Source organism: Alexandromys fortis, unplaced genomic scaffold (assembly GCF_014885135.2).
Source record: "Alexandromys fortis isolate MF-2015 unplaced genomic scaffold, M_Fortis_MF-2015_v1.1 scaffold_388, whole genome shotgun sequence".
Taxonomy (NCBI): domain Eukaryota; kingdom Metazoa; phylum Chordata; class Mammalia; order Rodentia; family Cricetidae; genus Alexandromys; species Alexandromys fortis.
Window position 1 is genome coordinate 105,999 of NW_026068302.1, and position 21,475 is coordinate 127,473.

Below are 21,475 nucleotides of genomic sequence, written 5' to 3' on the forward strand. Positions count from 1 at the left end.
ATGGGAGCTCATCAAAGCCAGCTGGACTGGGACTGAACTAGCATGGGATCAAACTGGACTCTCAGAATGTGGCTGACAACTGGGGCAGACTGAGAAGCCAATGATAATGGCACTGTGAATTGTCTCTACTGCATGTACTGGCTTTTTGGGATCCTAGTCTCTTTGGATGTATACCTTCCTAAGCCTGGATGGAGAGGGAAGAACATTGGACTTCCCACAGGGCAGGGTACCCTGCCCTCTCTTATGACTGGAGGGGGAGGGGAGAGTGCAGCGGTCGGATTAATAAATCACCAAGGTAATAGGTATTTGAACAAGTTTAATAACAAAACCAGACTCACGAAACCAAGGTTCCAGCGGAGTAGCCAGCGGAGACAGGAGAGGAAGGGAAGGGGCGCGCAGCCTCTGCCCGCCCAATATATCAGTAAACATACGCCTGAGGGCAGCCCGCCCCCAAGGGGAGGGCTTATCCCTACATCTCCCTCCTTTTGTCTAAATAAGACAGAACTAACCTAAATACAACTATAAACAATAATAATAAATAATAGATATAACAAACAATATTGAGAACAAAAGTTTTACCAGACATTCTATCTCAAGGAGTCTAAATAATGTAGAGAGTAATTACAATTATATAATCTTCAACTCCGTCAAAGATCCGAGAAGGGAATAAATATTACTTAACAAATGAGCGATATCCAAAGCGTGCCATAAATGACAGAGACAACAGACTACCTGGGCAATCACCCAAATTCTCGTTCGCAATGTTGAGTCAACCAACTTTGGCTAAGGCCTAGCATGACTGACATACCATTATCAAATGCAAGGAATTTTCTTAGAATTATCCTACCCTGTCTTGGCAAGATAAGAAAATCCTGTTTCATATCTTTGTCAGTAGATGAGGTATGGGCTTTTCTTAACCCAAAGGCCAATTCTGCCAAGAAGACAAACTCCCAGTGGAGTGTCTTTGGTGCTCAACGTTCTCTCGGGAGTAGAGTGGTGTCGCCAGGAGTAATTGTGTCTCGGCACAGAATTCTAGGTTAGCTTAAAGGCCATTTTCTACAGCTCTTTAAAGAGGCTGAAGATTATACTATCTATACTAAATATAATCTCTATGTATCTAGAATACCTTATTAACCTAAAAATAAACATGAACAACATAAAATTCTCAATACCTATCTAACTTGAAGACAAAAAAAAATAAACAACTGTGCAATACATGAAGACAATGATCTTCATCTGTAAACAATGTCATTACATATCAAATGTAAACAATGTTATTACATAAATAGTATCAGAGGTAGAAATGTACATTGTGATATGGTAGATGTATCAATACAATATAAGTATACTCTTATACAAAAATAGAGGTAGGAACACTCACATTCAATATTCAATATGTCAATATACAGGAAACAGTACCAATACAATTTTCTAAAAACAGTAACTCACAAATACCAATCATCCCATCAAACCAGTTAACCCCCCTTTTTTTTTTTTTTAACATACCCCTAACTCCATAAAACATCTCCCCATCCCCTCAACCCCAAACCAACCACTAAAAGATGTCCCTAACCCTGAGGGCAAACTCTGTTGGGGGAGGGGACGCCGTCCTCTAAGATTGCTTCAAGCTGACATGGGGGCGATGTTCTCCTTAGGGGCTCCTGTGAAAGCAAATGATGGTAAAATTCCCAAATTAACCTTTGGCCTAAGAAAATTATAACTAGTCCCTGAGCGCTTTGAGAAGGTCCGGCCAGAGTGTCGTCAAAAAATGTGCACCATTCGAAATTGTCTTGTGCAGTTGGTACCAAAAAAAATTATTAGCACGTAGAAAAGAAAAAAAAAAAAAAAAAAATATATTCAATATATTCATGACGTCATAAAAACCAGGTTGAGTTGATGTTGTGGGGCCCCATCTTCATCCTGGAAACTTCAAAAATTACTGTAGGAAAATTTGTTGCTTGTTATGGGAAATTTAGACACTAACAACAAGGACATATACTGACATATAAAGAAAGACACAGATACGAGGAAAAGCAAAAACAAAAAACAAAAAACATATATACATAAATATATAAAAAATCAATACTTACGGTATGTATATAATGTTAGTTGATCCTTAGTAGGTCGTAACTATTATCCATCCATCAGTAATTAAATATTCAGGGTCCCTTAAAGTCTTTGAAGATCAATATTTTCCTGTGGAGATAAGAAAAGAACCCTGCCCCCAACCTATCTGTATTCCTTACCATCAGTATGCTCGCCAACCTTGTGAAAGAATTGTTATTTATCTTTTCCAAATGGCTTTTCTTCTTCATACCGAACCTTTATTAGTTTTGTCGGTATCCACAATTGTTCCTCACCTGTGGAGATAAGAGCAAAACCCCTTCCCCAACGCAGCACATCTCCTGGTTTCCATTGTGAGGTCAGCACATCCTTGAAATAAACTGGTTGATTTAGTTCAGTAGACTTTTCCATTATCCAATGTCTTTCTGCAGCCGTTGTCCCCTTCTCATTAGCGTTAAGAAAATTCAAGGTTAACAAAGCATTATGTAACCTATTTCTGGGGGTGTTTTCCACCCCTTTCTGTTTATTCAACATATCTTTTATAGTTCGATTTGATCTTTCTATGACTGCTTGACCTGTAGGATTGTATGGTATACCTGTAACATGCTTGATATTGTAATAGTCAAAAAACCGTTTCATTTTCCTAGAGGCATAAGCAGGACCATTGTCCGTCTTTATTTGTGTAGGTATACCCATGATAGCCATGACTTCTAATAAATGAGTGATTACTGAATCAGCTTTTTCTGAACTTAAAGCAGTTGCCCACTGAAAGCCTGAATAAGTGTCAATGGTGTGGTGAACATACTTCAATTTGCCAAATTCTGCAAAGTGGAACACATCCATCTGCCAGATTTCATTCCTATGGGTGCCCTTTGGATTAGCCCCTGCTGGCAGTGGCGTTTGGTTATAGAAAGAGCAAGTAGGGCATTTCTTTACAATCTCCTTAGCCTGTTGCCATGTAATAGAAAACTCTTTCTTCAAACCCTTGCTATTAACATGATGTTTTTTATGAAATTCAGAGGCTTGTAGCACACTACCAATCAATAACTGATCAATGTCTGCATTACCTTGTGCTAGAGGACCTGGCAGACCCGTATGGGATCGGATGTGTGTTATGTACATAGGGCAGAGCCTGTTCCTGATCAAATCTTGAACCTGGATAAACAATGAGGTTAGTTCTGTATCATCAGGTATAAATTCAGCAGTTTCAATATGTAAAATAACTCTTTCTGCGTATTGCGAATCAGTAACTATATTAATAGGTTCTCTAAAATCCCTTAGCACCATAAGAATGGCATATAATTCTGCCTTCTGGACAGAATCATAAGGACTTTGTTCCACCTTACCCAAGTCTTCCGATTTGTAACCTGCCTTCCCTGTTTTATTGGCATCAGTATAGAATGTACGGGCTCCAGTTATTGGAGCATCACGGACGATTCGAGGAAGGATCCATGAAGTTCTCTTTATGAAGTTAAGCCTCTTGCTTTTTGGATAATTGTTATTAATATCTCCCAAAAAACTAGCACAAGCTCTTTGCCATGGTTCATTATCTTCCCATAATTTCTTTAGTTCATCAGCAGTGAAAGGCACTATAATTTCTGCTGGGTCTATGCCTGCTAATTGACGAAGTCTCAGCTTTCCTTTTATAATTAACTCGGCGACTTTTTCCACATAAGTTTTCAGTTTTTTACTTGGTTTATGTGGTAAAAAGATCCATTCCAAGATAATATCATCTCTCTGCATTAAAATTCCTGTAGGAGAAATTTTGGATGGTAATATGACGAGAATACAATCGAGCTCTGGATTCACCCTGTCCACATGTGCCTGTTGTAATTTTTCCTCAATCATCGTCAGTTCCTTTTCTGCTTCAGCTGTTAATTCTCTGGGACTGTTTAAATCTTTATCACCTTCCAAGGTTTTGTTCAGATGAATTATTAGATCAGGTGTTATCCCAATAGTTGGTCGTAGACTGGAAATGTCTCCTAACAGTCTTTGAAAGTCATTAAGAGTCCGTAAGCGATCTCTCCTAATTTGTGCCTTTTGTGTCTTAATTTTTTGCAAACCTATTTTATAACCTAAATAATTAACAGAATCTCCCTTCTGTATCTTCTCAGGAGCAATTTGCAATCCCCATTTAGGTAAAAGTATCTTTATTTCTTCAAACAGTCTGTTCAAGGTATCCATGTTTGAATCGGATAACAAGATGTCGTCCATGTAGTGGAATATTATAGATTCAGGAAACTTCTTGCGTACTATTTGCAATGGTTGGTTCACAAAATATTGGCACAAGGAGGGGCTATTTAACATACCCTGGGGGAGGACGGCCCAGTGGTATCTCTTGGAAGGTTGAGAATTGTTGTAAGTAGGCACCGTGAAGGCAAATTTTTCTCTATCTTCTTTTTGTAAAGGTATGGTGAAAAAACAATCCTTTAAATCAATAACTATAAGAGGCCATCCTTTTGGTAATAAAGAGGGCAAAGGGATTCCAGATTGCAGAGGACCCATAGGTTGAATAACTTTGTTGATAGCTCTGAGATCTGTCACCATTCTCCATTTACCTGATTTTTTCTTAACCACAAATACAGGAGAATTCCAAGGACTGGTAGATTCCTCTATATGTCCAGCATCTAATTGCTCTTGTACCAGCTGTTCTAAAGCCTGTAACTTTTCCTCAGCTAGAGGCCATTGTTTTGTCCATATTGGTTTCTCAGTCAACCATTTTAGAGGCAATGCTGTTGGTATCTCTGAAGGAGTTTCAATTGTTTGTTCTTGTACGGCCCGAATGGCCGGTTTTCTCCGTTTGTAATATCTTTTAATATTATTCTCAGAAATATAGGCTCTAGAATTAGCAGGAATGTTAATTTGGGTATTCCATTGTTGTAATAGGTCACGACCCCATAAATTCATTGCAATACTGGCTACATATGGCCTTAATTTCCCTATTTGTCCCTCAGGCCCTATACATTCAACCCATCTCGTGCTCTGTCTTACTCGAGATAGGGTTCCAATTCCCAGGAACTGAACATTTACATTCTGAAGAGGCCAATATGGATGCCAAGATTCTGGGGTAATGATACTTACATCAGCACCTGTGTCCAGCAGGCCAGTAATAAAAATGCCATTTACACACACTTTCAGCTTAGGTCTTTGATCATTTATAGAAGTTTGCCAAAACACACGTAACTCATCTTTCTGCTCATTATCGTTTGTAACAGTAGGCATGAGGTTTCCTAATTGTCCTGACGAGGCACGTTCTCTGCAGAAACTGGAAATGACTGGACCATGTTTGCCATGGGGGCCTGTGAGGCCCCCCCTCTCACGTTTCCCGTCTGTATCAGGTTTCCTTGTCTATCTCTTGTAGATCTACACTCATTCGTCCAATGTCTACCCTTTCCACATCTTCTACATAAACCTGAAGGCTGAGTCCTTCTATTTCTGTTATTTCTAGAAGACGCATTATTATTGTTTCTGAAGGTCCGTTGTTTACAATTCCTTCTCATATGACCCATTTTGCCACAATTAAAACATTTGGTATTCTGATGTCTCCTTTTACCATTGGAAATTGCTTCCTCTACCCATGCTTCAGTGCCATAATCAAATGTATCAACATCCAGTGTATGCAAGACCCATTCTTCCAAGGGTGCTGATCTGAACCTTAAAGGCCCCAAAATCTTTTTGCATTCCACATTTGCATTTTCATAAGCCAAAGACTCAATCATTATACGTCTTGTGTCAGGGTCAGGTATCCCTATTTGTACAGCCTTAGTAAGTCTTTGTAAAAAATCACTAAAGGGTTCTCTCTGACCTTGTTTAATCGTAACAAATGATTCCATTCTCTGTCCTGGGTCTTGTACCCTGTCCCAAGCCCTTAAGGCTGCTGTAGTGCATATGGAGAGTATGCTTTCATCCAAATTAGCTTGTTCCTGAGGATCGGAAAAGAGTCCTTCACCTAGAATTTTATCTAGGGAGATGTCACTTCCCTTCGCCTTTTCTTGCTGTTCTAAAAGTCTAGCCTCTTGCCTGAATAAGCATTTCCATCTTAAATGCGTCCCACTCTCAAGGACTGCAGAGGTCATCTGGGTCCAGTCTAAAGGCGTTGGTCTGCTCATTATGGCCCAAGATTTTAGCATCTCTTTAACAAAAGAGGAGTGCATCCCGAAAGCCGTGACAGCCTGTTTAATTTCTTTGAGATCATTTATACGGACAGGCTCCCATGTATCTTCCTTAAGGATCCTAGGGTTTTTGGAACCAATCACCTTCTCTGTCGTTATTACTGGAAAGGCAGGTAGAGGTGTAGATAGAGATTTGTGGAAATTGTCCCGGAGGGATTTACCCACAGATGTAGTTAAAACTTTCCTTTCTACCGTTTGTTCTTCCTCATCAGAATCAGAATTTAGAAATTCCTCAATCTTTTCAATTCTATTCACCATTGCCTTCTGCAATGTCTGTATCTCCTGTCCAGAATTATGTTCCAAAGCCCTCATTGAGGATTCTAAAGTATGAAGTTTGTCCGTTAGAGATAAGTTCTCATCTTTGGACATGATTTTTATGGCATAAACCGTGCCTTCTTGTATTGACAATCTTTCCACCACTCTGTCATAAGCTTTAGACAAAAGTTGATTTTCCCATTCAACCGATTTAATTCTCTGAGATAATGTTTCAGTCCCTTCAGAAAGTGACTGATGAAATTTACGATTTAAATCAGCTGTTCCTTCTTCCATAATAATAAATTTCTCCTTAATATCAGCCTGAACCTTTTCTAAGTTTTTTTCAGTCACCATTGTCTTGTTAAACAAAGTTCTGTTCTCTTCCTGTAGAACTTTAAACTGATTCATGAGAAGATCATTGTCATGCTTAATCGTTTGTAGATGTTCAACCTCTGCCTTAAGAATCCTGGATTCATCTCCAATAGTTTTTAGATGTTCAACCTCTGCCTTAAGAATCCTGGATTCGTCTCTTAAAGACTCTATCAGACTTTTGTTGTCAAACCACTTAAGACCAAGGAAAACTACTAATCCCAGAAGGATCCATAGATGTGGGGTGCTAGACACCTCTTGTAGGATCTCCCACATGGCACACTCAAAAAGGTTATGGAAGTTGGAAGAGGTGATATTATCAGACATTTTATTTATAAAAGGAAAAAAAAATTTTTTACCTGTAATGACTGGTTCCTGCCAGAGGTGGCGAAAGAGTCCACTTGAATCCACGTGGAGAATTGATCTGAAATGAACCTCAAGACTGAAATTTATACAAATGACCCCTTGGGGCCCAATGTGGCGGTTTGTGTTGTAAAACCGCAAATATTTAAGCTTCCCTGTTCAGTTCCAAACGTCAAGGCAGAGAGGGAGGGGTTAAGTCCTCTGCTCTGCGAGAGGAACACAAAGAGCTGCCTGCGAGCCGCAGCAGCCTAGAACCGGTGTGGGGGAGGTGCGCGGAACAAAGCCGTGCCTGCTAACCTAAAGCGGGCGGGCGGGCGCTGGAGTGCCGAGGACTGCGGGGTTGCGGCGGGAGCCCGGCGGGCGGCGTCACCCGAGGCGGAGGGGGCGGAGTGGCTAAGGCGATCGCGTTCGGGGCCGCGTTCGCGTCCCGAGCCGCGCGGCTGCGGGCGGGGAAGTCGGCAGCCTGTGTGCCTGACCTGCTGCGGACACAGCGGGTCTAAAGAGCAGGTGTTGTGCCCCACGTTGGGCGGCCAACTGCAGCGGTCGGATTAATAAATCACCAAGGTAATAGGTATTTGAACAAGTTTAATAACAAAACCAGACTCACGAAACCAAGGTTCCAGCGGAGTAGCCAGCGGAGACAGGAGAGGAAGGGAAGGGGCGCGCAGCCTCTGCCCGCCCAATATATCAGTAAACATACGCCTGAGGGCAGCCCGCCCCCAAGGGGAGGGCTTATCCCTACAGGAGAGAATGTATGGGGGAGGGGAGGGAAATGGAAGGAGGGGAGGGAGTGGAAATTTTGAATGGTATTGTTTATAAAGCAATAAAAATAATATTGCAATGTGAAAAAAGAAGTCATCTGATTTACTCAAGGATACCTTGTAACTCTGGACCTATAAAGACTTCCAGAATACAGAGAATATGAATACATGTGTACTCAGAAGGGCCAGTGTTTTAGCTTGCCACAAAGCATGCACCTGGAGACATTAGTGGAAACACCTACAAGCTCCTGTGACTTCAGGCATGTCCCATCATTCACAAAGTTTTTGACTACCGCAAAAGAGAAACGCAACTTCTCTTCAGGCTTTTTGTCAAGATTTAACAAGATATACAAATAGCTTTTTGTTTTGTCTTGTTTTGTTTTGTTTGAGGCAGGGTCTCACTATGTAGTCCTGGCTGACCTGGAATTCACTATGTACACCTGGTTTGCCTGGGACTCTCCTACCTGCCTCCCAAATGTTAGGGGTGTGAGCCACCAGGTCCAGCTTCACAAATAAAGTTTTTAATCATAACCTGGAAAATGGAACTTGCATTCAACCTTAAACATTATATTTAAAGTCCAAGACTCTAATCTTTCATTATCATATAAGTTTGAGCAAAACACTGCATCTTAAAGAGTCTTTTTTTTTTCTAAAGTAGAGAGAATGTGTCACCCACTTCCTAAGGTAAAAATAACTGCAGAACTGCAACCAGGAAATAAAGAAGAAAGCTCTTAGATGTAGGAGCTGGAGAGATGGCTTGGCAGTTAAGAGCATTAACTGCTCTCCCAGAGAACCCATGTCCGATTCCCAGCACCCGCACAGCAGCTAACAACTGTCTGTAACTCCAAAATCTGACACTCTCACACAAACATACGGCAGGCAAAACACCAAAGCACATAATAAAATAAAAATAACATCTTAAAAAAAGCTCTTAGATTTCAAAATAACTTAACACTTCCTAGCCTGCCGATACTTCTCTAACGCACAGAATGAGTTAGGTTTTCTCTCCGACCCTATCAAAAAGAGCAGGTGTTTGGAAGAACATGAGGATGGCAGATGAGCCAAAGCCGAAAACTGAGAGCTCTCCAGCAGTGACTCACTGCTGCTCAGGAAACTCACACCTGGCTCCATAGCCGAGGACTTATATCACACTTGCCCACGGATATATTAATGGTGCGGTTTACACCCTTGTGACTGCTGAGGAGGAGTCATCCTCACCAAGGAGGCTAAGCAAGTGCAGCGCCTGCATCTTTGGGCTTTCTCCATACTGTTTGTGCCTCTACCATTATGCAAAGTCTGTGAGCAAGAAACCCCCATCTGTTTTGCCTGTTACTGTTACCAAAGCATGAACAGGATGTGGTCTGCTTACCAATGTGCTTGATAAGGAACAGTAGCTAACAAAAAACGGGACACAGGATGGAAATTTTTTGGTTGAATACCGAGACAGAATGCCAATAACTGTAAAGTCAAATTAGCAGCAGATTCTTCTGAGCTCTGTAACTGAGCTCTGAAGGGCTAGAAAACTCTAAGCTGGTAATGAGCACAATTAGCATTGGAAGACAGTCACTTCAGAAGAAATGGACTGACACTCCCATTGTGGCTGTTTGACCGAAGGGCAGCACAAAATACTGAACTTCAAATGACCAGGTAATAAAACAGAAAGCTGGAAAACTTAAGGAAATGTTTTGTTTTCTTGAATTATGTCTTCCAAATTCATTTTGTGAAAAAAAAAAAGACAAAACTACACAAACATGCACACACATGCACACACACACAAATATATACATATATACATATATATATATATATATATATATATATATATATATACATTCTTCATTTTTCTGGTTTCTTTGCTGTAAAGACCTTTATTTGTGAAGCCACAACTCCCTGTCCTAGAATGCTGAGACAGATACAATCCTAGTCACACAATCAAACCCTCTAGTGGGACCCTCAGACCTCAGTGGCATCATCATTTCACAGCTACAAGCTGCTCTTCCTGCCCCAGGCTGAGGTGAGGGACACCTGCAGTGGCCACCAGACCACAGGGAAGGATAAGGTGACTCACAGTCTTTGCCAGGAGGACTGGCTGGGCCTGGCCAGCTTCACACCTCTTGGTACTTAAGCTGGAACTTCACAAGACTGAAATATGGTAAACTTCACAGTTCTTAAAACCAAGAAGAGCTCTATTTTAAGATTTCCTGTGCCCTAAACCACCCATCTGCCCTAGCATTTACAGTCACATCTGTTCTACAACTCTGCATTGTTGTGCCTGCTCGTATAGTCCTTGCTGGACCACAAGCACTAAGAGTGGAGAAATGAGGAAGGTGCCCCCAGAACTCGGCAAGAGTGACAAAAGGGGCCCCAAGAAGGGTTTCGAGTGGGTAATTTGGGCTCTGTGTCACTCAGGGATAAAACCCACTTAAAGGTCATAAGAAAAACAGGGGCTGAAGAGATGACTCAGAAGCTAAGCGCACTGGCTGTTCTTGCAGAGGATCTGAGTTTGGATCCAAGCACCCACATGGGATAATCACAGCCCTAAAGGGGACCCAAAACCCTCTTCTGGCCTCTGCAGGTACCAGCATGTGTTAGGGTACACAAGCACACATGCAGGCAACCATTCATGCAAGCAAACAAAAAATTTAAAAGAGAAACCAGTTAAGTACCAATCCACAATGTTTCACTTCTTCAGTCCATGTTCTCCACATTAGTTCAGAGAACTAAGGCCATGTACACACTGAAGACCTATCAGGCCCACAACTCCACTGCTCATCATCGGGAAGGTTGGGAGTTCAGCTCATCTCCCCTAAGGCATTTTCTTTAGAGATACAGTTTCATGTAGCCTAAGCTAGTCTAAAACCGACTATATTGCCAAGACAGGCACTGAACTCCTGACCCTTCGGCATCTTTTTTCTAGCACTGGGATTATGCTCTAGACACCATAGTGGAACACGCCTTTAGTCCTCAAACTCAGGAGGCAGAGGCAGGCAGTTCATCCAGAAGGAAGAAGAGGAGGAGGACACCAGCAGCCGTGCTAGCAGAAATAATGAGAGATGAATAGTAGTTCAAAGGACCTGGGAAACACGAATGACGGGTTTCCAGTAAGAGTCTAACAATAGGCATGCACACCATAAATGGTTAAAACAAAATTTCATGTAACTTTGTAAAGCTTCAACTCAGCTCCCACGTATAGTGTGCACATACACAGGAATAAGAGCAAAATAAGATAGGCCAAATGTGGAGTACTGACTATGCTCTTTCAAACATGGAGGATTGAATATGCTCTTTCAACAACTTCAGGAAATCTTTAAACATGAAGGATCCCAAGAAGCCTTGAGATAATGTAAAAAAACAAAATCTCAAACCTCTGAAAACAAACTCTGTAAGTGTCACAAAGATAAGTCCTATGGAGTACAGAAGCAGAAAAGGGATTCTATGGCGCCTTCAATAACTGGAAGTTGGCTGTGTACTTCAGATGAGCAACCTCTGCTCTAGGCTCTTCCAACCATACCAATCAGAACAACTTACCATCCTTAAAGCAAGACATTGATTCAGTCAAAAAAAAAAAAAAAAAAAAAAACTCCATATCCAGGCTTTAGTACATTTTATTAGAGCAAAATTTCAACAAAAAGCAGCTTTTACTTACAGAATCAAATGCATATAGGGACTGTCTAACAAACATGGACCCAAGAGAGGAAAACCATTAAACCTGTTTTTTTTTCACATATTGAGTTTATATACAAAAGTTTCACATTCATAAAAATCCCAAAATTATCAATAAAAAAACCTTCCTTTAATTAAATATATAAATAACCTCTAAAGTATTAAATTAAATTGGCTTAATCTTGAAATGCAGTCCAATGAGACTGAACACTAAACATTTCAAGTCCTGCACCAAATAGTAAAATACACGGAGTCCTTCGGGATCCCTAAAATTAAAAAATAAATAAAGTTACCTTTTGTTTTCTATGAAACATAATCTTATAAATTCCTGAAACAAAACAAACCATTTGTAACAATTAAGCTTATAAAGTTCAGGAAGAAGGAACACTTGCTGACAGCCGAAGTGAACGAACGGAACGACTAGTGCTCTTCCCGTAGGGAGGAGTGCAGTCCAGGAGCACTCACTGCTCTCCAGAGAGAAGCACATCCACTTACAAACCAAAGCCAGCACATAGCCCACCTCCTCCCCAACTGTAGGAATCTATTTACAGGTTTAAACAGACAGTTGTTCTTCATGAACGGTGTGCAGTTACTATAGTGTGCTCATCTTTCCCCTTCTTCAATACTTATTTGAAGTACCTACTATGTGCTGGGCACGCTTCTAACTCTGAAGACAAAACAAGGTTCTCATGCAGCTCACTAAAGTTATGATCTAGGGCAACATAAGCAATGAAAGCAATATAGGGACATTTTCAGGGAGAAAAGCATGACGAAGTGACATGATTCAGGCCAGCAAAGCTTAAACGTACGCTGGAAAGAACCTGCAGACACAGAGCTGGTTCACACACACATCTACTGTTCAGTTCAAGTGCTAAACTCAAGGGAAAGTAAGATATAATATGGGCTCAATGAAGAGGAGCAATCCAAAATTTTCTTCCTTTACATTTCATGACATTACAACCAGGATTTTTAATACAAAATGGCCTACAAATATTGGGAATTATTATGCACACTGCTGAACTGGGTACTTAGTGAAATAATGCTGTTAACACCTCTGGCAGCCAGATAACAAGTGTTTAATTACTTAAATGTCCCAGTGGCATCTGAATATTAAATTGTCTTAGCTTGTAGAACATAATACTAACATGAGCCTCACTAATGAGTTTCATCAGCTCAACCAAACACTTTAATATACTTACTTTGATTGATTTACATCAATAAGAGAACCTATTTTTGATGTGGTAAAAGAAATGTGTTCATCCCCAATTACAATTTCAAGTTCCTGGAAACAAAAAACAGCAGAGAAATAGCATCAGTTAAAAAAAAAAAAAAAGTAAAAAAGTCTACCCCACATATAGTACTCATGCTACAAAGAAGTACAAACTTCCTAGAACTTAATGGAGGAGAAAGAAATTTAATCTCTACCAAGCATTGTGGCACATGTTCATAATCCCAGCACTCAGAAGGCCAGGTAGGAGGACTGTCTCAAATCCAAGGCCAGTCTGATCAACACAAAAAGCCAAAAGAAATTTAATCTGCTAGACTGAATTCTCTTAATATAACCTCATCAATCGCACATTGAATACCGGCCTCAATTTCAGTGTCAAGCCAGAACTGCTTCCCAGAGCCATTAAAAAGAAAAGCCTCGGATAAACTGACACAGACGTGTTTCTTATGATGTCAGTAAAAATGAGAGCTATACCTTTAAAGCATGTGTTACAGAAGTGATTATATAAATACGAACCTATTTAAAGTATCATAAAATGCATTTTCCCTTTCGGTAAGTTTCTACAAATATATGACATTCTCAACAGCTACCCTTTTGGCCATTACCATATATTAGGCCCAACTGCTGGAACTTCACAGACACTCTATGCAGTGTCTAAGACATCTTTGCAAGGGAAAAGACTTCGTTAGCCCTTTTTACAAATGTACAATCCTAAACTCATAAAGCACAGAACAGACAATGATATCAATAACCAAGACTATTGTACCATAATAGTAATCTCTCTGAAATTCAATGAAAACTAGAACTTACCAAACAATACAATGGAATGTGGTTGCTTCAGTGCCATTATCATCATACAAATTTCCTCTGTACTACTTACCCAGAAACCTAAAGCTAATGAAGGGGCTGCATGTTTAAAGCGTTCTTACACTGAATTATGAACCAGATCCTAATAAAGACGGTCCTAGCTACTTAATCAAAAGGCCTAACTATGCACTTCATGAGATACAGCAAATTGAGAATTAGCTAAGAAGATTCTCTAATAATCACAAAATTGTTGGTTATCCAGTGGCAGTTTTTGGAGCAGCCCCACTGCCCCCTCATTAGAACGCATCACCAGTGCACAAATAAGAGCACGGGCTCAGGTGAAAAAGGTTTTATAGCTAATAAGACTGTCTCCATATCTGCAGTCATTTTTCTAGAACTGATACTTCAGAAATGTCAAACAAGTCAAAAATAAATGGAAAATACTGGTATTTACAGATGTATATTACTAAACCACCCTCTAAAAGAATTATATCAACTTAGAAACAGTCAAGTCTAGATGTCATATCCTCACTGTAGAAGCAGGCTTAAGTTTAAAATATCTTACTGTTTTGTGGACAGAGATAGCCAGTGACTACCATGCTAGCAGTGGTATTACTATGCCTCCCGTTCCCACAGGACACAGACCACTACGTGTTTCCCTGCAGCATAATCTACACTAGGCTCCTGTCACAGGACAGTTAAGTGACTGCTACTTCAGCATGTGTTATCCCACTCCACATTTTCCTCTCGTCAAAGAAAGTGTGATATAAAGTTTAGTCCTCAGGAACATACAAAAGTGAAATTACGTGTTTCTTTCTCCCGGGTCTGGTATTTCACTTCTCCAAGAGTTGAAAATACCCAATTCAGAAGCCAAACTATCTTTATACAGAGTGAAATTGGACCTGCAGAGTTCTTTGGGACCACTTTGAGAAACACCAAGTATTCTGAAGGGAATATAATAGGCAAATCCATTTGAACAGCAACAACAACAACAACAATAAATCAACCAAGACTTTTTCTGGGCACTCAAATATATAAATTCTGAAAGATAAAAAATTGGAATGAGTGAATTGCTACACTCAGTGATAAGAACTAACTCTCAAATTTAGCTATCAAAGTTGTACTTATTTACAACGCTGAAATTATAAAATTAGAAATAATTAATGATAATAGCTAATCTACAATAAATAATTTAAAACGGTGCCAAATACCCTAACTTGGGCTGGACAGACAAGAGAGAAGATGTAGAATACTGTCAGGTATAGAGCTATGTGCTAACTCCTCTACTTAGAGCTATGTGCTAACTCCTCTATGAGTTGGAGGTAGCAAAGGAAATGAAGCTACGTAAGAGCTGGGAGGTGTAACTTGAATGAGTAATTGCTTGCTTAGCAAGTATGAATATTGAGTTCAATTCCTAGTACCACAAAAAAAATTAATTAAAAAGAAAATGACGTTATATAATCAAAATTTCAATAAGAAACCACCCTGAATATATGAGATAAGATCGTCATTATATTATCATATAATCTTTGACTCTATCCACTAAAAGAATCGTTTGGGGCTGGAGAGATGGCTCAGAGGTTAAGAGCATTGCCTGCTCTTCCAAAGGTCCTGAGTTCAATTCCCAGCAAATACATGGTGGCTCACAAACCATCTGTAATGGGGTCTGGTGCCCTCTTCTGGCCTGCGGGTATACACACAGACAGAATATTGTATACATAATAAATAAATATTAAAAAAAAAATTGTTTGGCACAGACCTGCCGGCCAACCCTGTCAGGGGGCGGCCACAAAGCGTCGTCCTCTTTTGTAATTTCACTGTCGTCGATAATTCTCTTCAGTTCTTCCATTACACTCTTGTGAACATAGGCCTGAAAACCAATTACAATAAAATCTTATAACTCCCATCTGTCTCCTCACAGTTCAGCAAGATATAATAAAAGCAAGCTACAAATCCTAAATATTCAAACAGAATAGGAACAAAAAACTGAATTTGATTCCAAAGCTGCAGAATTAAAATTTATCCTTCTCACAATATTTTTTCTAGTCTGTTGCCCTCTAGCAGACATCCTTCCCTGCTTCTTACCCTAGCTTCTTACCTGTAGTCTGCCTGACTACAGGCAGGGACACCCCGGTTGATTACAGTTAATGGAGCAACGGAAGAGCTACAGAGTGAGGACACAACACAAGCACACAGGAGCTGGCACACTAAGCCCAGCCCATGCTTCTAAACCTTTTGTTTAAAAAATAACACTTCACAAAATGAATTAAATGATATGGGGCTACAAATATCCAGACTGACTCTTTTGTTTAAAGAAATGCTAAAATAAGAACCACCATGGCTCAGTGGATAAAGGCAGCCAAGACTAAAGACCTGAGTTCAATCCCTAGAACCCACATGGTAGGAGAAAGCCAAGTCCTACCAGTTTTTCTTTGATTTCCACACATGCATGCTATGTTACATGTGTACCTAATGTGTGAGCATACACGTACACACACAAATATATGGATGTTAAAAACCTTTTTTAAAAATGCTATAATCATATGTAATTAAGAGAAACCTTTCTATCTATAAATTGGTTTCTTCATTGAAACAGAGCCTTTGAATAACTTTGTCAATACAGACAAGATAAATGAACAAAATGTAAAACATTAGACATTTGAAAAGAACTTAGCCAGAGGCTAAGGACAGCCAGGGCTACAAAGTGAGACCCTGCCTCAAAAAAAAAAAAAAGAAAGAAAGAAGGACGAAAAAGAGATAGAAGAACTCACCTCTTTTCTGATCATCACATCGTTTTTATAGTTGCTGTTGTTGGCATATCTAAGCTTTCCTGTGTACAAAGAAAGAAAGAATATCATGAACAATTTTAAGGGTACAGACAATTTCATATTCACACCTTTATTAGTATCGTCCTCATGTAAGATAAATGCTAAACACTCAATAAATATGAAAGTGAGCTAGCAAACTTCAAAATGCTCCATACCTTCAACATACAATGGATCAGGTTTGTTAAGGCCTATTTCTCTCCCTCCTTCTCTCTCACTCTCTCTCTCTCTCTCTCTCTCTCTCTCTCTCTCTTTCTCTCTGACACAAGATCTCACTGTGTCGCCAGGTTGGTGGCCTTGCACACAAAGTGATCTCACAACCTGCCTGTGTCCTAAGTGCTGGGATTAACACTGCACACAACAAACAGGTGTATGTTCTTAATCTAGCCCCTGAACTAAATGTGAAGTTCAAGTGTCATGTGCTGGTGCTAAATGCAGTCCTCACAGCATTTCCTCTGATCTCTTTAAGGAATTCTAGCAGCAGGTTTCACTTTCTCACCTATTCACAGGAGGTGGATAAAAATCAAGAGAAGCAACTCACTCAGGGCCACACAGGTCTCAAGAGGTATCCTTTGCATCAACCTTTTCTCTATTATTCCAAAATGTTCTCTTAATGGTTTTCCTTCAAATTAGTGTATATACTTAAGATAATGAAATTCTTAAAAAATTCTAATTAGGAAGTGTACAAAGTGTGTGTGTAAACTCTCAATTTTTTGGCTATTTCAATCCATCTGTCATGACCTTTGAAGCCCCAATGTGTGCTTCCCTGCGCGGCTCGTCAGCCATGTGCTCAGATACAGCTATGGTGTCCTCATCTGCTAAAATCATAGGTTACTAGACTGGGTGTACCCACCAGAAACTGTAAATTCTGCAGGTCATCATTTCTCCTGTAAGTAGAATGATTCGGTGGCAAAGGTGCATGAAAATTAATCTAAACATAAATTTCCCTGATAGTGTTGTTCTTAATTTATGTAACTCAAGGTGAGAAGGATAAGCTGTACGACATTCATGGGCAAGGAAACCGAGAATAGAATTACAAACGAAATAAATAAAAAATCAAATCAAGTAAAAAATACAAAACCAAAAAACCACCGCAACAACCACATGAAACAAAGTAAGTTTGCTCCAAACAACATTTGGAAAACAAGAATAAAGTTGCCTAGAAACTTAATGTCCAAAACATGTATACAACACTTACTTAAAGTCTATACAGTCATATACTTAGTTAAATGTCTGTGTCTCAAGTTCCACCTTTAGCTTTGGCACTTAGGTATTGCCCAGTACATAATGTGCATTCAAAAATAAAAATCCTTGGGGCAGGAAAACAATTCTGCCAGGAAAGACAGAATTGCCTTACACTACACAAGAGGGAGTTTTTCTCTTCCCCAGAAAAGAAGTTTTTCTTTCTTATCTCAAGTGTCTCATCTTCTAGAGAAAGACTTTTGGTTTTGGTGGTTTTGTTTTGTTTTGGCTTGGTTTACTTTTTGTTTTTTGGGTGTGTGTTGTTTTGTTTTTAAAGACAGTGTTTCTCTGTGTAGCCCTGGCTGTACTGGAATTCACTATGTAGATCAGGATGGCCTGGAACTCATAGAGCTCTACCTGCTTCTGCCTCTCAAATACTGGGATTAAAAGCATAAGGCGCCATCACACCTGGCTTAGAGGAAGTTTTTTTTTTCTTTGTTTAAGGTCTGATCATTTATTTATTACTCTTAAAGACTTACTCTTTCCTGGACTCAGACTTAAGAGTAGAAGCCCTCAGCAACAGCAGTCTACATCTCTTGGAAATCTATTCCTGGTGGTCTTTGTTTCATTTTGTTTTGTTTTGGCTTCCTTCATTGTCTAGGACAAAAGTTTAGCATATTCTGCAGCCTCTTATTTTTCTTAGCGTTGTTTCTCCAGAGTAATAAGTCAAAGTTGGGAATCATAGGTGCTTTGGTCTGGGACTTCTCTGTTTAAGAGCTTTCTGACAACATACTAATAGAAATCTTCTTTAGAGAGTTTGAAAAGCTTTAGGATTCTGCAGGCTGTTAGTCCAGGACTATTCTTGTTTTTAAAAAACAATAACCAATTTGCAGACACTCAGATTGGCATCCACAATGTATCTAGAACAGACATATGCTTCCTCTTTCCAGTTCTCCTTGGTCTATAGCAAGTACACTCCTTATTCAACAGCAGGTGTACTCTGAAGTGGGTCAAGAAGCCTTGTTGCAATCAGGGTTCCCTGCCCTGTGGGAAGTCCAAGGACCACCCACCAAAAAAAAAAAAAAAAAAAACAGTCTTGTTGCATGGGAAAACTATTAGGAATATTTTCCTAAAGCGAGCTCTCTGCCCACGCATAATCCCAATCAAGCCAAATCAAAACAAGCCAAATTAAGCAATATCCAGGTTTAATGTGAGTTCTGAACTCTCGGGTGGCCCCAAGGGGCCTGCAAGGCGACCACCCCACCAGGAGGAAGGAAGAGACCACGTGTACCTCTTTTGGGAGTTCATTTAAATACTCTGTGGGAGTAGCCTGCTGGGATTTGGAGTCCAGACCTAAGTAACTCTCAGGCCTGGGGGCTGGGATAGATGTGGGGCTGGGGCCTATGCTCCCAACTTAACAAAAACCTTATCTGTTGTCCCCATCAATGATTGGGACCATACAACCCCTCCACTCTTCACCCAGAGCACCAGCAGCTCCTTCTGTGGCCTTTGCTTCTCTTAGAAAGTCCAGCGCTTGTGTTCATTACCCACTTCAATGTGTTCTGACAGCCAGTGGCTGGTAAGGAGATATTCAGCTTCTTCTTAACAGGGCTGACCACCTAGGAGGTAATATGAAAAGGGATTCCAGCTTTCGCTGACTGCCTGACCTTTGGCCATCAGCCATCCACGTATATTGACATTGACGGTGAAGAATTACATTTCAATACCTAACACCCATCACAGTCCTCTGCCGAGGCACAGATTCCAGGTTTCCGATTCCTTTACCTCCAACTTTTCTGATGGTAGCAGGATACACCTTTTGGGGTAACTTTACAGCAATCTTTCTCTCACAAAAGCACGCAAGCTCTTCCTAGGTTGGAAGGAATCCCTTCAAGCCCTCCTGGGATGCTGGGGCGTGGTGACACCCCTTGTCACCCCAGAATCCAGGAAGCTGAAGCAAGAGGATCGTGAGTTCGAGGTCAGCGTGGACTAAACAACAAGACCCCGACTCAAAACTAAACAAGCAAATTGAAATAAACAAGAAAAGAGAAAGGAAAATAAATTAGAAATCCATCCCCTGGGCGGCTGGCCCTCCCTCGCGGCCCCGCCCCCGCTCACCATCCGGCCGAAACTCGAACTCCAGAAACTCGTGCCCAAACTTGCCCTTGTGCCCAACGTAGTAGCGCAGGTAGAAATCACTACCCATAGACATCGTCGCCCTCGGTAAAGCTCACTGCACGGCCGGGAAAGAGCCGCCGGCGCGGGGCAGTGACGTCAGCGGCGCGGACAAAGAGCGTCAGGCGGGGGCGCTTTCGCGGTGGAGGAAGTCGACCGGGAAGCTGCAGGTCGGCAGGAGACTTTGAGGACTAGAGGTTCGCACCGGAGCGGCTTCCTAAGATCCCAAGCACAATGTTTGTTTTGTTTTTGTCAAGGATTTTTATATGCTTTGCTTTTTACTTTCAATTCTTTGACGATTTCTTACACGTGTAAGGTGGATTTTCCACCTCCTTACCCTCTCTCATCTCTTGTGCTGAACCGCTCGCTCTTCCCGTCACGTCCTCCTGTTCTTTGTGTCTTACGCGTGTCTGGGTTGAGGAAGGACTCGCCGAGTTTAATAAGGTTTGCCTGCGTGAGCACGGTGGCGGATAAAGCCCCGGATGTCATTATGGAATTTTTATTGTTTTGATTTAGCCTCCTACTCTACCTCTCCCCTATCTACTGGCTCCAGTCCTTCTGCCGACAGTATTCTGTCCGCTTTGATGTTAAATGTTTTCCGTTATCCTCAGTCCTCCATTTCTTTAACCAACCCCCCTTTCTGGTTTAATAACCTATACTCACTAACATTTGACTACACACATACGCAAGCTAGGATCCACATACATGAGTGAATGAGTTATTTGTCTTAGTACTTCATGGTTACCCCTCACTTACTATAATAATTTTTAGATTCACCCCTTTTCCTGAAAATTAATTTTATCTTGGTAATGAACAATAGCGCTCTCTCTCTCTCTCTCTCTCTCTCTCTCTCTCTCTCTCCCTCTCTCTCTCTCCCCCCCTCCCCCCCCCCCCCGTGTGTGTGTGTGTGTGTGTGTGTGTGTGTCGGGTTTGGAAGGAACATTCATAAACCACTTTTACTTTCTGGTTGCCCTGTGGTGTGGGTGTGGCTTTTTCCTGGGTCTTGAACTGAGGTTTACAAGCTGTACTTTCTGTGGGTATCTCTGATCTCAAAGCACATTGTAAAGTGGGGTGTGGCTCTACTTCCTGTACCTGGTGAAGTGAGTAAAAATACATTTCAGTGGCAACCAGAATATAATCCTCCTGCATCCTAACAGAAGCCTTTGGACAAGGCTTAACAGTTATCTAGTAGCCAACAGCCTAGACTAAGACTAAGAAAGCAAACAAAGAAAAAATAATAATAATATTGAAAGTAATTTTAAAAAAAAAAGAAAGCAAGATAGAATGGATCGCTCTGATGGGAAGTTTGATGTTCAAATAGCACATGAAACTGAAAAGCCCAAACAGCAACTACGGAACAGTTTTTCGTAGCAGAACTTGTGAGTCGCTTCGTTCCATAAGGATTAATAGTAGCCTGGGTGCCTGGGGTGCTAAACCACAATTTCCAACAGTTTACATCAGAAGGAGCACTCTGGTGTGGGATGGTATTGAAGAGCACAAAAGGACAGTGAACTTACACATAGTCCACTTTTCAAATCCTGGTCACCTCTCTGTTGCCAACACTGAGTAATCCTGTCGGACGACTGATGGCCTTCTGTGGTAATCCTAAGA

The 21,475-nt window shown here is 40.8% G+C and overlaps 2 protein-coding genes across 5 annotated transcripts in view; one reads left to right on the top strand and one right to left on the bottom strand.

The window, feature by feature from the left end:
* The window catches only part of LOC126495022 (tubulin alpha-1C chain-like), a 28,933-nt gene extending 21,210 nt beyond the window's left edge, over nucleotides 1-7,723 (top strand). The window contains exon 3 of the mRNA XM_050132631.1: nucleotides 7,527-7,723. Within this exon, the coding sequence (XP_049988588.1) occupies nucleotides 7,527-7,723 (197 nt within the window). The remainder of the gene's footprint in view (nucleotides 1-7,526) is intronic.
* Nucleotides 7,724-11,571: 3,848 nt separating this feature from the next.
* Nucleotides 11,572-19,988, bottom strand: LOC126495039 (protein mago nashi homolog 2). 4 transcript variants are annotated; one of them, XM_050132647.1, is made up of 6 exons: nucleotides 19,808-19,963; nucleotides 19,241-19,308; nucleotides 16,454-16,512; nucleotides 15,442-15,552; nucleotides 12,847-12,929; nucleotides 11,572-11,913 (listed from the first exon to the last, which is right to left on the bottom strand). In XM_050132647.1, exons 3-6 carry the CDS (start codon nucleotides 16,466-16,468, stop codon nucleotides 11,814-11,816), a joined length of 309 nt encoding a protein of 102 aa, XP_049988604.1. In that variant the 5' UTR covers nucleotides 16,469-16,512; nucleotides 19,241-19,308; nucleotides 19,808-19,963; the 3' UTR covers nucleotides 11,572-11,813. The 4 variants fall into 4 exon arrangements, with proteins under 4 accessions (XP_049988604.1, XP_049988602.1, XP_049988601.1 ...); XM_050132645.1 differs by having other exon boundaries at nucleotides 19,237-19,308; XM_050132644.1 differs by lacking the exon at nucleotides 19,241-19,308 and having other exon boundaries at nucleotides 19,808-19,988.
* Nucleotides 19,989-21,475: the final 1,487 nt, after the last annotated feature.

What these genes read in the sequence shown, in the direction of transcription:
- LOC126495039 (XM_050132644.1), bottom strand. Translation starts at nt 19,901, where the DNA reads ATGTCTATGGGTAGTGATTTCTACCTGCGCTACTACGTTGGGCACAAG. An exon ending in GTTCGAGTTTCGGCCGGATG is followed by an intron (nt 16,513 to 19,807) that starts GTGAGCGGGGGC and finishes CTTTGTACACAG; the next exon opens with GAAAGCTTAGATATGCCAAC. An exon ending in ATGTGATGATCAGAAAAGAG is followed by an intron (nt 15,553 to 16,453) that starts GTGAGTTCTTCT and finishes ATTGGTTTTCAG; the next exon opens with GCCTATGTTCACAAGAGTGT.